General features: G+C 40.0%; 1 protein-coding gene across 2 annotated transcripts in view; it reads right to left on the bottom strand.

The window, feature by feature from the left end:
* SNX24 (sorting nexin 24) overlaps positions 1–6,287 on the bottom strand; it is a 111,346-nt gene extending 105,059 nt beyond the window's left edge. Inside the window, exon 1 of one of the 2 annotated variants that reach the window (XM_061607440.1) lies at positions 6,024–6,287. Coding sequence is in view for 1 of the 2 variants with exons in the window: in XM_061607471.1 (XP_061463455.1) it covers positions 6,024–6,083 (60 nt within the window). In the remaining variant the exon portion in view is untranslated. The remainder of the gene's footprint in view (positions 1–6,023) is intronic. The other variant, XM_061607471.1, reaches the window with a different exon arrangement.
* Between the last annotated feature and the right edge of the window lie 8,090 nt (positions 6,288–14,377).

The following is a 14,377-nucleotide window of genomic DNA, read 5'->3' as shown; positions in this document are numbered from 1 at the left end:
CAGCTGATGGTTGCAGTGTAAGCACTCAGATTCCTACATCTTGATCCTAAAAACTGTTAAAAGTAAATTCCATTGATCTTGGTGTATTCTATTATGTGTGCTATTCTAGATCATATGAACTGTCATCTCAGTACTACAGTTCATAGGATCAGGCCTTAAGAGAAGACAAGTCCACTGAAATGAATCTGATTACTTTTTATAAAAGCAATTTTCCTAATCAATACATACTGCTACTCTATTGATTGTTTTACCACATAATCAAGATTCTTAATCTGTGTTTATGTAAGAGATGATGAGAAGATGTTGGATTCCATTATTCTCCAATTTAAATACAATGCAGTATATGAAGACTTTTATGTTTTGGTTTAAAAATTGAACTTATTTTAAACAAAAATAAAATTAATTTCATTAAATGTTTTGTTAGAATTTTCATGATACATTAAAAGGGAAGAGCTTTGAACATTCAAAAATCATATTATTCTATACTACAACATTTTATTATCTCTTTCCAAAAGGAAAATCAAAGCTTGACAGACATATCTAGTTATATAGTACTAACAATTAGTGAAATGGGGCATTAACAAGGCTATTTAGTTGTGATCGAACTATGAAGGAGATAAAGGATATGCACACAACAGCAGTGTATTTCAAGATATAATCTATTTTAACTCTACTTTAGGAATGTCCAACTTCTTAAATGCAATACTACATTCCTACAGTATGTACATTCATTGTAGAATTTCAGCCTAATACTGGATTTCATTTCAGGTCCACAGTCACACATCTCCAACCTCAAAACAGGTAAAACATCAATACTGATAAAAATTATGTTAAAGAGCAGACCATAGTTCAAGATTTAAGTATATGGTACCAGAAATAATGAAATTTAAAATCCATACCATTATTCTCTGTGGACCCGCTTTGTGCGGGCTTCATGCACTAGAAATCTAGATCCACCACTGCAGCTAAATGCTCTTCACCAAAAACGACTGGAGAAATGTGGCAAAGACATGGGGAGAGGTCATGCCACCAACTACAAACGTGAATAAGTATGCCAAGTAATTCTTTCTGAAATTAAATAAAACTGCTTAGTCAAGTGATAGGGAACCTGTGGCCCTCCAAATGTTGGACTCCAACTCCCATCAGCCAATATGGTCAATGATCTGGGATGATGGGAGTTGTAGTCCAGCCCTGGTCTATATTGTTCCCTCATTGAGTCTGCTGTCCTTCTATTTCCACGCACTTGGATTTCACAGTGTTCCAATCACAGTGTGCTCCCTTGATGGGAGACCACTACCTGGCATATCATACAAGTGCCACCACATTCAAAGATAGGGCCTTTTCAGTGGTAGTGCGCCTGGGTTATGAAATACTCTTCCCAAAAACCCTTCGCTGGTGCCAACTTTACTAGCTTTTCAGCACCGGTTGAAGACCATTTTATTTTCCCAAGTTTTTAACAGAGGACTGATTTTATTTGTTTTGTTTCTTTACTTTCACTATACTTACTTTCGCCCTGAGCTCCTTCTGGGAGAAAGAGCAGAATATAAATTTAATAAATAAAGAATGTTTAAAACACATATGTTGTTGTTTAATTTAATATTGGATATTTTATTGCTGCTGCTGCTAGCTGCCTTGAACCTTTTGCTGAAAGGTTGAATACAAATCTTTTAAATTAAGACAAACAAAAAGCTAGGAATAGAGGAAGCTACCTTATACCCAGTCAGACTATTGGTCCATCTACCTCAGTATTGTTAAATGTTTTTAAGATAGTTTAAAATTGTTTTAAAGTATTTTCAATGGTTTTAATTTTTAAAAAAGTATGTTTTAATTTGTATTGTTTTAACATGTTGATGTTTGCTGCCTGAGCTCCTGAGGGTGGGGAGGGAAGAGCAGGAAACAAACTAAATGAATAAACAAATAAATAAATCATATTGTTAACAACAGCTCTCCTGGGTTTCAGGTAGAAGTGACTTGCCCAGTGCGGTGGAGCCACAGCACTAGCCTCCTGGCAATGAAGTCACTGACACAGTGGCAGGAGTGATGGGCTGACTCTGTTGGTGGCCTCCAGGGTTTCAAGCAGGGGTCTCCCCCAACCCTCCCTTGAGATGCCTGGGACCACAGGCACTTGCTCTACCACCAAGCTATGGTCCTCCCCCTTAAATACCTATGCTCTCTTAGTCCTTCCGGGCATTTCTGTGAGAACAGCCTGATATAACCAATCCTGTCAGTTTGACCAGGAAAAGATTTTTACTCTTACCAAGTGATTTTTGTGACAGGCCAAATGGCTGCACAGAGGCAGTGCCAGGTAGGAGGTTACATGAATGCAATAATAACAACCAACCTTCCAAAGGACAACAGACATAATTACAAATGAAGAGACAAAGAGATATTTAAAAATGGGACATATTATTAGCAATATATTATTAATGACTATATCTTTCCAAGACTTCCAAGAGCAAGTTTTCATTCAAGTAAGCTGGAGGTGAATAGTATTCAAATGTGTAAATAATTATCTTCTGCTTTATAATCCACCATTCATCTTTCCTAACACTATCAGACTAGTTTTATGGCATAGTCCTACATACTGCTGAAGTGCCCAAGCAGCTTTAAAGGACTGGGCTTGAGGGCCCTAGAAACAGAGGAAGAGAACAAATTATGTCTTCATGGATGCACTGCTATCTACCCTAAGACACTGCATACTGTTGCTGCATCAAGCATGGTTAAGGTACAATCTAGTGAAAAAAATGAAAATTGATGCTGTAGCCCTGGTACTTGTATTTAAATATATTTTCTTGTAAAACTGGGCAGAACTAGCTAGGTATACACCATTTGCCAACTGCAGGATTGGACAGATCTGGAATTTTAGCACCAAGAAGTTACAATGTTTCCTCCCAACTTGCAATATTATGCTCCTTTCACTGCTGTGGTGCAAACCACAATTTTTTCTGCAGTTACAGCAGATTTAAAAAGGAAGTTGGAAACTATATATACTAATATAAAAAATAAACATTTAATGATTTTACACGCAAGGAAGAAACTAATAACTTAAAAACAAAACATATTTGATATCATATCCCAGCCCCATAATTCAACTACCTCAAAAAGCAATTAAGGGATCTTAAGTTAATTAAGAATATTGTGAGCATGTCAGTCAAGTATACCCTTTGCACCTCAGTCCACTTAAACACATGGCACCTTGACCTGTAACATACCACTGAAACATTATTGGTCAATAGAAATCAAGTGCACACTAATTTATTTAGCCAGTTTCCAAGTATCTGAATCAACATTAGAAATCTAACTAGTACTTGCTATTCTGTTATTGACAAAGGAGGCATATTTAAATAACAAGTGCTCATGGGTGTCATTTTGAAGTTAAATTGTTCCCCAAGGATATCTTTACAAAATGTCTACACTTAAAGGTCATTCACTGCCAAATTATGAACAACTGTTGCATTTATAAGCAGAGGTTCAATAGTTTGGAGATCCAGTCATCAATTTAAAGTGGCAATAAAAAGTCTAACTGTTGACTGGTATTAATTGAGGAAAACAAGTATCGCCATGAACCATCTTGCCAGTGTCAATTTAATTTGTTTAAAAACAAAAACATGAAGACAACCGCACTATGAAATGGGAACCAATGGAAGTCATGATGCTGATTTCAAATAGCCAAGGACAGAATGTCACCATTGGTGCTGTGGAACTAGGTACAGTATCATGGAGAAGCCCAGCCTAGTAACATAGAAAGCTGCCTTATATGAAGTTAGACCATTGATCCATTTAGCTCAGTACTGTCTACACTGATTGGCAGTAGCTCATCAGGATTTCAGCAGGAGTCTTTCCTGACCCTACATGGAGGTGCCGGGGATTGAACCTAGGCGCTTTTGCATACAGATCAAGTGCTCCATCACTAAACTACAAGTCCTGGTTTCACCTTCTCCACCAAAATTCTAATTCTGCATTTGGGGAGATCTTTATTTCCTTATAGAATTCAGCATTCAGTTATGAGAGCCCCCATTGAAGAGGCAGTTCTAAACCAATTGTTCTTAACGTTTAATCTACTACTGCCCACCAAACCCCATGGAAAAAAATAACACCTAAAAGTAGCACTCCATGCATTCATCTGATATAAGCGTATATTTATGATGTATGCATACAATACACAAATCTCAGTGAGAATGAGAACCTTGTGCCACATGTTAAGTTTGATATTTGTAGATAGCCTGAGCTGCAGGTCTCAGTAATCTGCAATACTCAAGCAGCCTTGTTCCTTGCCAAGCAGATCAGTGATGGTACAGAAGGTATACTCAATGGGAATGGCAAAAGCAGCAAAAGCAGATTCTGTGCACATTCCTTTGCTTGCGGATACTTACTGGCAATTTAATTCCTCACTGCTGGGATTTTATCCTCAGGACAGGTTCTTTAGTATGCTGCGTACACATGACATATTTGAAGCACATCCCACTCCCCAAATCCTGGGAACTAAAGTTTGTTAAAGGTGCTGGGAATTGTTGCCCTGTGAGAGGCAAACTAAAGTTCCCAGGATGGGGGGGGAATGTGCTTTAAATGTGTGCTGTGCACATAGATGTAGACCTCTCCACCTTCTTCTGCTGAATTTCAGGTGCCATTGTAATAGCAGTGAAGGAGCTGCCAAAATCCCCCAAAATGTTTTATCCCCCAAAGTTCTGGACTTCCTCCAAGATTTGTAGATTGTCCCCCCTCCAGCCAACAATCATTGGCTTACACCCACTGACAACTAGGCCACAGTGTATATAGAGCAATAAGGAACACAGAAGCGTAAGTAGCTCTCGCTTGTTGCTGTAATAATGTGTGAAATAGGACTTGAGCATGACACTTGTAGTAAGGCCAGCAGTCATTTGGAACTTACTGTAGGTAAAACACGTATATCCTGGCTTCACAAAGGTCAGATATGACTTTGCTTTCCCTGCTATACCTTATGCAGAACTTCTGGGAAATATACCAACTTTTCCTTAAGATACTTTAGTTCCTGCTGGCTGCAATAGCCAACATCACTTTAGAACATTATTTCAGATAAACCAACAAATAAATCACTATCCCTCTCTCCTATTTCAGTTCTCTATTTAGTGTATGTTGGGGTATTTTCATGAAATAAAATAGCAGCCAGGTCAGATGCCATCTCCAGCTTTCTTTAATTAGTATGCAATTACCAAAACAGCACCTTCACCTACAATTAACAAGCATATCTATGCAACTTGGATAATATCTGCAATCAAGAGAGCTCTCTGACACTTTTGCAAGTTGAGAATTTGGTAACCTGAAGCTGTTGTATCACAGCAAAATTCATTGTATTATACTTAGGTGGGTTGAGAAACACGCACACACATGCATATATTCTTCCCAAGCATGGAGCCACCGCCAAGAGGGCCAATACACATTTCACTTCAGTATGGGCAGTTTTCAGACAAGAGAAGAAGCACTCAATTCAGAAATGCACTTTGTATATGGTCAAGGGCACATTATCATTTCTCTTTAAAAAAATTTTTTTTTCTCTTGGTGGAACTTCAGGCACGCTCAGAGGGTAGCTCTAAGGGGCAGAGTTTTTGAAAAAAAGTGTCAACCTTACTAAGTTGGGGAACAAAAACCTATCCAAACTGCTAGCGTATCCTGCAGTGTGCCACCTGTGACCAGGCTGCCCCCAACTCTTCCAGCAGACAGATATGACCTGTCACCAGTTACCTAAATGTCTCGCTTCCCAGGGAGAAAACTCATTCAGTGGTAGCCAAAGCATTTATTACTCTCACTCTTTACAGACACATAGGGAACCTTGTTACTACGATCTCTCGTCTGCTATAGGACTTTGTACCAAACACAAAACTGCGGGAATTTCGCTCGCACTTGGAGCTTTGTCTGCTACAAGCTCTTCCCCTGGGGCGCATGGAGAGGACAAGCAAAGCCTCACCCCGAACTGTATCACCCTGACCCTTAAAAGGGGGAGGAGGAGAAGAGAGAGTTTAGATCGCCTTTTCCTGCCCACCACTCACCGTATAGCCTCTCTCCAACTCGCTCTCTTCATAGCGGAACGATGGAATAAAAACCTCCATGGTACGGCCAACACGAATTCTGATGAGAAACACCACCGCGGGCGGGCGCGCGCGCGCGCAGTCGGGCTCGCGGAGACACGGGGAAGAGGGGAGAAGGAGACACTCTACGGCCCCCAAGTAGCGCAAAGCCTGGCGGAAGGAGCCGTCGACAAGCAAAAATCATGTGACTAGCAGGGACAGCCTTTTCCTATCTCTATGGGAACAACCGCCTCTCTCTCCCCCTCCGCCTCACGTGATTCCTGGTATAAAATAGCCTAGAAAAGAGAGGGAGCAACGAGAAGAAAGAGGCATTGGTTTCATAGGAGGAGAAAGAGTCGAGACAAGATCGGGCAGTTCCTCTGTGTTCCCTCTTAGCTTTGCGAAATAAAGGCGAAACTAACGGTTACTACTCAGGCGCTGGAGGCGCCAGCAGGAACATATTATTAGTACTACTACTACTAGAGCTAGTAGCTCTTTAGGGCACAAGAACGGCAGGCTTCGGGTTTGGCTTTTTTCTTTTTTGCTGAAAGTAGCAAAAGGCCTGTCTTAAGACCACCCAAAAAGCTCCTTTAGTATTTTTAGTAACTAGTATTGTGCTAGTGTTGTTTGAGTTCATTCTTGTAACTTTGTAAACCGCCCAGAGAGCTTCGGCTATGGGGCGGTATATAAATACAATAAATAAATAAATAAAGTAGTACCACCTTAAAAAGTTCCACACTAGGGATTTCGAGTTCGCCACAACAAGAGAAGCGATGTAGGGTAGGTGTCGTGTTAGCAGAAGTGCTAGATTCAAAACACATTTAGTTCCCACTTTTGGTTAAGACTTGTTACAAACTGCAGACTGCTTGTCTTTTCCCATTATGTCCAGCTTTTTCCCTTTCCCCATTCTCTTGTGTTAACATCCTGCTTGAAGGGCAATTCTAGAAGAGCGCGAAGTACCTTACTGTGCATTTTGAATTTTTGCCCATGGGTCGATATTTCCGCCTATACTTGTGATCTGTGTGCTCCACCAATCGCAAGAGCTTGTGCAGTAATTCTTCTACTCCTCCATCTTCTTTGGCCTACCATACTCGGACTTGTGTGGGAAAAGCCTATCATTAATAAGCAGCTCAAACAAAGATGACCCAATTGACTACCTCCCCATTTGCGCTACAATACAAGCTGTTCTTGTTTATAATCACTTAATTGTCTCTGTTACCTTTTTTGCTTCGACTCCAGTAAACCATAGTAAACAGTGTTTCCCTCTTCGAAACTGATTGCTGTGCCAAAGTACATTCAAGGGTAGCAAAGTTTGCTGTTCTGTTTTGCGCTCACAGTGCCTATTGCACAGTAGTGAAGTGGAAAACCCCATCCTCACGGGCCATTGGTATTAGTATGTAGATGAGGTGGAAGGGGGCGGATATTGCGACACGACAGGGCAGACAAAAGTTTGGTACATGCGTTTTAACATCCCAATAATGGAGAGCTACCTGACGAATGCTGCCAGGTGGGAGCGGGAACAGGTAAAGCCCCTTATTGGGTACCTTGGGACACATGACTGTACCTTGTACAAACCTATAAAAACCCGTGAAGTGGGGAAGAAGGCAGTCTCCCATCATAGCACACGCTAGCAGGGACTCCTTGCAATTGTAAATATAATAAGCAGCTGTAAGCTTCAACCTGCCTCAGTGTCGTTTCCTGGACAAGAGCTCCATTGAGGAGAAATTCCACTTACAGTAGCAAGAGAAATAAGTAAACCATTCAAGAAAACCATCCCAAAGGCCTTCCCCAAAAACAAACTTTTACAGTACAGTGGGAAAATCAGAAATGAAGGACAAAAATCCAGAGAAAATGATAGTAGTGGAGGGAGCTACTGAGTAAAGAGGTTTGGAAGTTTCTCTACCACAGAAAGGTTCAGATCAAACCTAAATTGGTTTAGAAATGCATCTGAAATGTCACACCTTCAGCATCCAAAATCCAGTAGGTGCGTATAGACATGAAATGGAAATGGACTGCCTTCAAGTCGATCCCAACTTATGGCAACCCTGAGAATAGGGTGTTCATGGTAAGCAGTATTCAGAGGGAGTTTACCATTGCCTCCCTCTGAGGCTAGCCCTCCCCAGCTGGCAAGGGCCTGCTCCGCTTGCCACAGCTGCACAAGCCAGCCCTTTCTTGTCCACAACAGCCAGCTAGGGGGCAACTGGGCTCCTTGGGACTATGCAGCTTGCCCACATCTGCACAGGTGGCAGAGCACGTAACCCCTGACCCACTCACTGTGGGGGTGATCTTTACCTGGCCCTTGACACCCAGGAGACACGAGCAGGGATTTGAACTCAGACTCTGGACTCCCAGCCAGGCTCTCCTCCCCACTGTGCTATACCAGCTGTTCATAGATCAATGTATATCATAGGTATAGTATCCTGAGGGTGGTGTGGGGCAGAAGGGAAGCTTTAAAGTAATCCAGTTTTTAAATAAGCAAACTTTAAATAAGGCATTTAGGCATTAAGAAAAAAATAGGACAGCTATCATGTTATGAATACTTTTGTCTCAAATCAGTTTGGTACAGATTACCTTAACAGAACTCCATAGTAATGCCGGACTTCCGGGAAGGGTGACTTAGCCTGTGCCTGCTTTTGAGACGGGCTCCTGCCTCAAAAGAAGCTTATTCAGATATATCAGTCAGATTTTTTTTTTTTTTTGACTGATTAAACTTCTCCCGGGTAGGGAGAAACGAAGAGATTAACCTCAAAGCCTATTTTTGTTGGGACGACCAGATCTCATTAATTTATGGGACGAGGTCCAGCCGATGAAGGTGGGACGGATTTTCAACAACAAGCTCTATCTGATAAAGCGAACGTTCATCTTATCTTCTAAGAGAGAACGCACTAACAGGCAAGCACCCTTCTTTCTATATTTTTCTTTTACTTGACTTAAATTGTTGCTGTTTAAAAGAGATTTGCCAGATTGATCGGTTTTTGACATCTCACTGGGGAGCCATAACTTCTCTCTGCTACTCACTAATTAATAGCTTATCTCTGTTTTTGTTGCAAAAAGCTGTCCTGGATTTGCATTCTAAAGATATACACAGAAGAGGGATTTCTATTCCAGATTTTTATTTTGAAGAATATTATATTGTCTGAGACTACTCTCTTTTTGGTCTATTTTATTTTGACGAATCTGTTTCCTGACGACCGCCATTAATTGTTTCGATCCTGGGAACTGCATTTTGTTTACTTAAGCATGGAGAGATAAGGCTGTCTGCTCTGTTTATACTGTGATGTCACCAAGTTTGGAGTATTAACCCAATTGTTGCTGAAATAAGAAGTGGTTTTCCTATATTTTTCTTTTAAAATGGCAATTAAGAAAGTGGCTGAGAATCTGGAAATAACTATGTTTCAGAAAATAATGGATGAGATTGAGATAACGAAACAAAACCTGCGACAGGGTTGTAAGGAGCTGAAAATTGAATTGAGTAAAATGAAGCAGGAGATTAAAGATATAGGGGTCCCTGTGAGAGAGGTGACCCTGGAAGGGGTCCCTGTGAGAGAGGAGACCCCGGAGATTGGAACAAACGTGGAACAGGAAAAAGATTTGGAGTCTATGGACTTTAGAAACAAAATCTATTGTTTGGAGACACAGGAGATTAAAGACATAGGGGTCCTTGTGAGAGAGGAGACCCTGGAGACTGGAACAGGGGTCCCTGTGAGAGAGGAGACCCTGGAGACTGGAACAGGGGTCCCTGTGAGAGAGGAGATCCCGGAGATTGGAACAAACGTGGAACAGGAACAAGATTTGGAGTCTATGGACTTTAGAAATAAAATCTATTGTTTGGAACTCAATGTTATCTCTGAAGAAATTAATGAAGATTCTAGAGATAAAGTTATCAATGGCATGGATAATCTTCTGGACTGGAATGATGTGATGGAGCCCAATATAGAGAAAATCTATGGAATTAACTGCAGCCATGTGACAATGGAAAAACTTTCAAGAGATGACCCAGTGTATTTTGAAAAAAAGAACAGAGATATGATTTTACAGCAGTATTTCAGCAACCTATTCAGAATGGATGGCAAGAAAATATTTGGGATAGAGGTAATTCCCATCAGACTCTTACTATATGACTATGGCTTTGACAGCAAGATTATTATGGAATACTGATAATGGAAGATTGGATACTGAAATTACTGGACTTAACAAGACTACTGAAGATGGAAGATGGAAAATGGAACTAATAGGGATAATAGAATAATGGCTACTGAAATTACTGAACCTAACAGATTCTGATGTGATGGATTAATTGAAATGTTTATTTTGACTATGGTTATGACAATAAGATTATCATTATTAGTAATGAGATGGATTAATCGATATGCTTATCTGGAAAAAAAAATTGATAGATATATTTCTTAAAGAATTGAAACCTCTCTTTGACTTTTTGTGGAAAGAATAAAGTAATGTTTATGAGATTTGATGATTAAGTAAGATAACTACTGGAGGAAAGTGATTTTATAATATGACTTAAGAGACAGGATTGTTATATATTATAGACTTATAACTGATTTGATCTTTGACAAATGGGAAGTCAATATTTTACTCTTTATTTTTTATTTTTGTTTTTTTTTTCTTTTTTTTTTTTGTTTAACTATTTTTGAGTTTGTTTTTTGTCTTTGAATGTTTTATGATTTCGTCTTGTATGTTTTATGAAAATCTGAATAAAAATTATTGAAAAAAAAAAAAAAGAACTCCATAGTAATGCCAAATATGCACCCAAGAATGTCTCAGGAGTATCATGCTCTAATGCATTATATCTCACCAACAGTTTTGAGATGGCAGCTAAACATCCCATAGTGTAATAAGACTACGTTGCTACCAAAAAAGTGGAAAGCCGCCTAATGAATGTAATTAATGAGCAAGTGCATATGTGTCCACACAAATGGCACAACAGCCAAAATATATAAGTCAAAGCTTTAACACTATTCTCAGTGTGCCCAGTTGGAAAACTTTTCTTAATCGGTGTTTATGAAGTACAGCATATTCTTAGTTTATAAAATGTAGACTGTCAGAATTCTGTTGTGTTAAGCCACTAAAGAAAAGTTATACGTAGTCAGCTATCAAGTGTGAGGACCAGGGAGGTTGGTGACATCATCACCCAAGATGGTGGAATAGCCCTTTAGTTCCTAAACCAAGTGATCATTAAAGCAATTAATTAGCAATTATTAGTGAGAGAAACCTTGGATACTGTGCTGCGCCTAATAGAACTTGATTCTGTCCTCACCCAGGGCCAAAAAAAGGACCGTAAATGCATTTTGGGTGTTGGTGAAGCCACAGAAGAGTATGGGGATGACACAGAGGTAGGCCCCAGTATGACCAGAAAATCCACACGCCTTTCTAAAGCGGATTGTGAACCCATTATGGAGCTACTCAAACAATTTAAGCAAGAACTTCTGGAGGAATGCATACATCTGTTAGAAGCGGAGATAAAAGATCTATCCACTTGGTTGGCAGACACAGTGCCTTGCAAAAGTAGTCAGACCCCTGACCAATGCTCTCATATTACTGAATTTCAAATGGTACATTGTAATTTTGTTCTGTATATTTTATTTTGAAATACTGAAACTCAAAATCAATTATTGTAAGGTGACATTGGTTTTATGTTGGGAAATGTTTGTAAGAAACATAAAAGACTGAAACATGTTGTTTGCGTAAGTATTCGACCCATGCTGTGGAAGCTTCCGGTTTATACATATGAAAGAAATTGCCCTGTCAAGGATACAGTTACCTTACTATTGGCCTCCACCTGTGAACCATTAAAGTTGCTGTCACATGGTCAGGATAAAAACCCCACTGTTGGAAGATCATTGGTCAGGCTGTGGATGTGAAGGAAAATGAAGACCAAAGAACATTCTGCATAAGTGAGATAATGTAATATAAATGCATACATTAGGAAAAGGATACAAAATAATATCCAAGTGTTAGGATATCCCAGTGAGCACAGTTGGATCAATAATCAGGAAGTGGAAGCTGCATCACACCACCCAGGCACTTCCAAGAAAAGGCCATCCCTCAAAATTCAGTGCTCAAACAAGGAGAATTGTGAGAAGCCGCAGAGGCTAATAATCACTTTGAAGGTGCTACAGAGTTCAGTGGCTGGGAGCAGAGTAATGGTGCATCAGTCAACCATATAAAGAGCTCTGCATAATACTGGCCTGTAAGGGAGGGTGGCAAGAAAGAAGCCATTACTCAAAAAAGTACTCTCTGAAACCACATCTGGAGTTTGCCAGAAAGCATGAGAGTGCCCCAGCTGCAATGTGGTAAAAGGTTTTATGATCAGATGAGACCAAGATAAGAGCTTTTTAGCCAAAATTCAAAAGTGCTGTGTGTGGCGCAAACCTAGCACTGCCATGCCTCAAGACACCATTCCTACAGTGAAGTGTGGTGGCAGCATCACGCTGTGGGGATGCTTCTCATCAGCAGGGATGGGGCATCTTGTTAAAATTGAAGGAAGAATGGATGGAGCAAAATACAGGAAAATACTGCAAGAGTACCTGCTTCAGTCCACTTAAAAACTGAAGCATGGGAGGAAATTCAATTTTCAGTAGGACAGTGATCCCAAGCACAAGGCCAAAGCAACGTTGGAGTGGCTCAAGAACGAAAAGGTGAATGTCCTACAGTGGTCCAGTCAAAGTCATGATCTCAATCCCATGGAGAATCTGTAGTGCTATTTGAAAATTGTGGTCAAGTGACGTCCAACCAACCTGAACGACCTGGAGTGAATTTGCCAAGAAGCATGGGCCAAAATCCCTCCAACACTGTGTGCAAAGATGGTACATACCTACCCCAAAAGACTTAAAAGCTGTTATTGCAGCAAAAGGTGGCTGTACCAAATATTAATGTGTGTGTGGGAGGGGGGTTGAATACGTATGCAAACATGTTTCAGTTTTTTAGGTTTCTTACAAACATTTCCCAACATAAAACCAATGTCACCTTACAATAATTGATTTATTTTGAAACACTGAAACTCAAATATCATACAGAACAAAATTACAATGTACCATTTGTAATTCAGTAGTATGAGAGTACTGGTCAGGATCTAACTACTTTTGCAAGGCACTGTAACTAACACTTTGTAAGCAGCCTTTTGAGATGGGGACATGAAACACAGTTGCCATTAAAAGTGTGAGGACCAGTCATTTCAACACACTTTTCACTGGACAAGCTTGAGGTATTCTACCCTTTTTTACAGGAAAACAAGCACAGTCACTCAGTTTTGTTTTACTGGGACATCTTACCAATTTCCGTCAACAATTCCACTAAAGATAGATTCATATAGAAAGTTTATTGAAAAAGCCACAGCCCCAAATATGCATCTGATAATGTGGGGACACGTTAGTAAAAAATACAGCACCAGCCATTCACATAATGCAATAGAAAATAATGCAACTGAAATTGCTGAAATAGCTACTAGTTATCTTATATATAACCCAGATCACACTATGTTCCCTATGTAATCACAGCACTGCAATTGTTCATGTGCAGCAACATTTGACTATAAGTCTTGAAGGCATGTTCCAAACTAATGTGCATTCCTGTCACAGCTTTTAGAATGAGATACAATTCTTCTGTAGCTGATGCTACATTACAGTTACTAGATTTGTTCAATGATATACTAAGCCCTGTTAGAAGTACCATGTTTTTTCCTTGTGGGTTGAGCTATAGATACGATTACTTGAACTGAGTTGTTGGAAGCACTCCTTTGGTTCATGGAAGGGACTCCATCCCAATAGATGTTTCCTCTGGTGGAAGAGGAAGTCATTTTTGCTCATTTCCAAAGCAGCACCTCCCATGCTGATCTGGTGGGTCCCCGAGTCCTCTGCAGCAGGTTTTGAGGGGACACAGGAGAAATAGTAAAAATGGCCTTCCCACCCCGCTTCCATTAGAAGGAATATTCTGTGCACAGTGGGAAGTTAAGTCCCAAACCAGTATCTTTGAAGTATAGAAGCAACACAATCTTCAACAACAAAACTTCCTACTGAGCGGGAAAATCTCAACTTCCTTTCAAATGGCCATAGCCATTTACGTTAAAGTCTAATGAAGTGCTTTGTATAATATGTAATCTGATAGTTTAATGTGTCTTTGCTATGGCCACTATCCTAAAATACACTTTTATTCAAGAGCAGTTTCAGAAATCCAGTTTTTTATAAGCTAAACCATGTTGAAGAGGGTTCCTTATTAGGAAAACCACATAAAATGTGCCCAGCCTAAATCTGTATAGCTGCTATGAGTGTGAGTGCTGTAAGCCCTGCTTAAATCTAGAAAATGAAGAATAACGCCAAGGA

The sequence above is a fragment of the Rhineura floridana genome, chromosome 1 (genome assembly GCF_030035675.1).
Source record: "Rhineura floridana isolate rRhiFlo1 chromosome 1, rRhiFlo1.hap2, whole genome shotgun sequence".
Lineage (NCBI taxonomy): Eukaryota > Metazoa > Chordata > Lepidosauria > Squamata > Rhineuridae > Rhineura > Rhineura floridana.
Note: the sequence above shows the minus strand (reverse complement) of the source record. Positions and strands in the feature narration are given on the sequence as shown.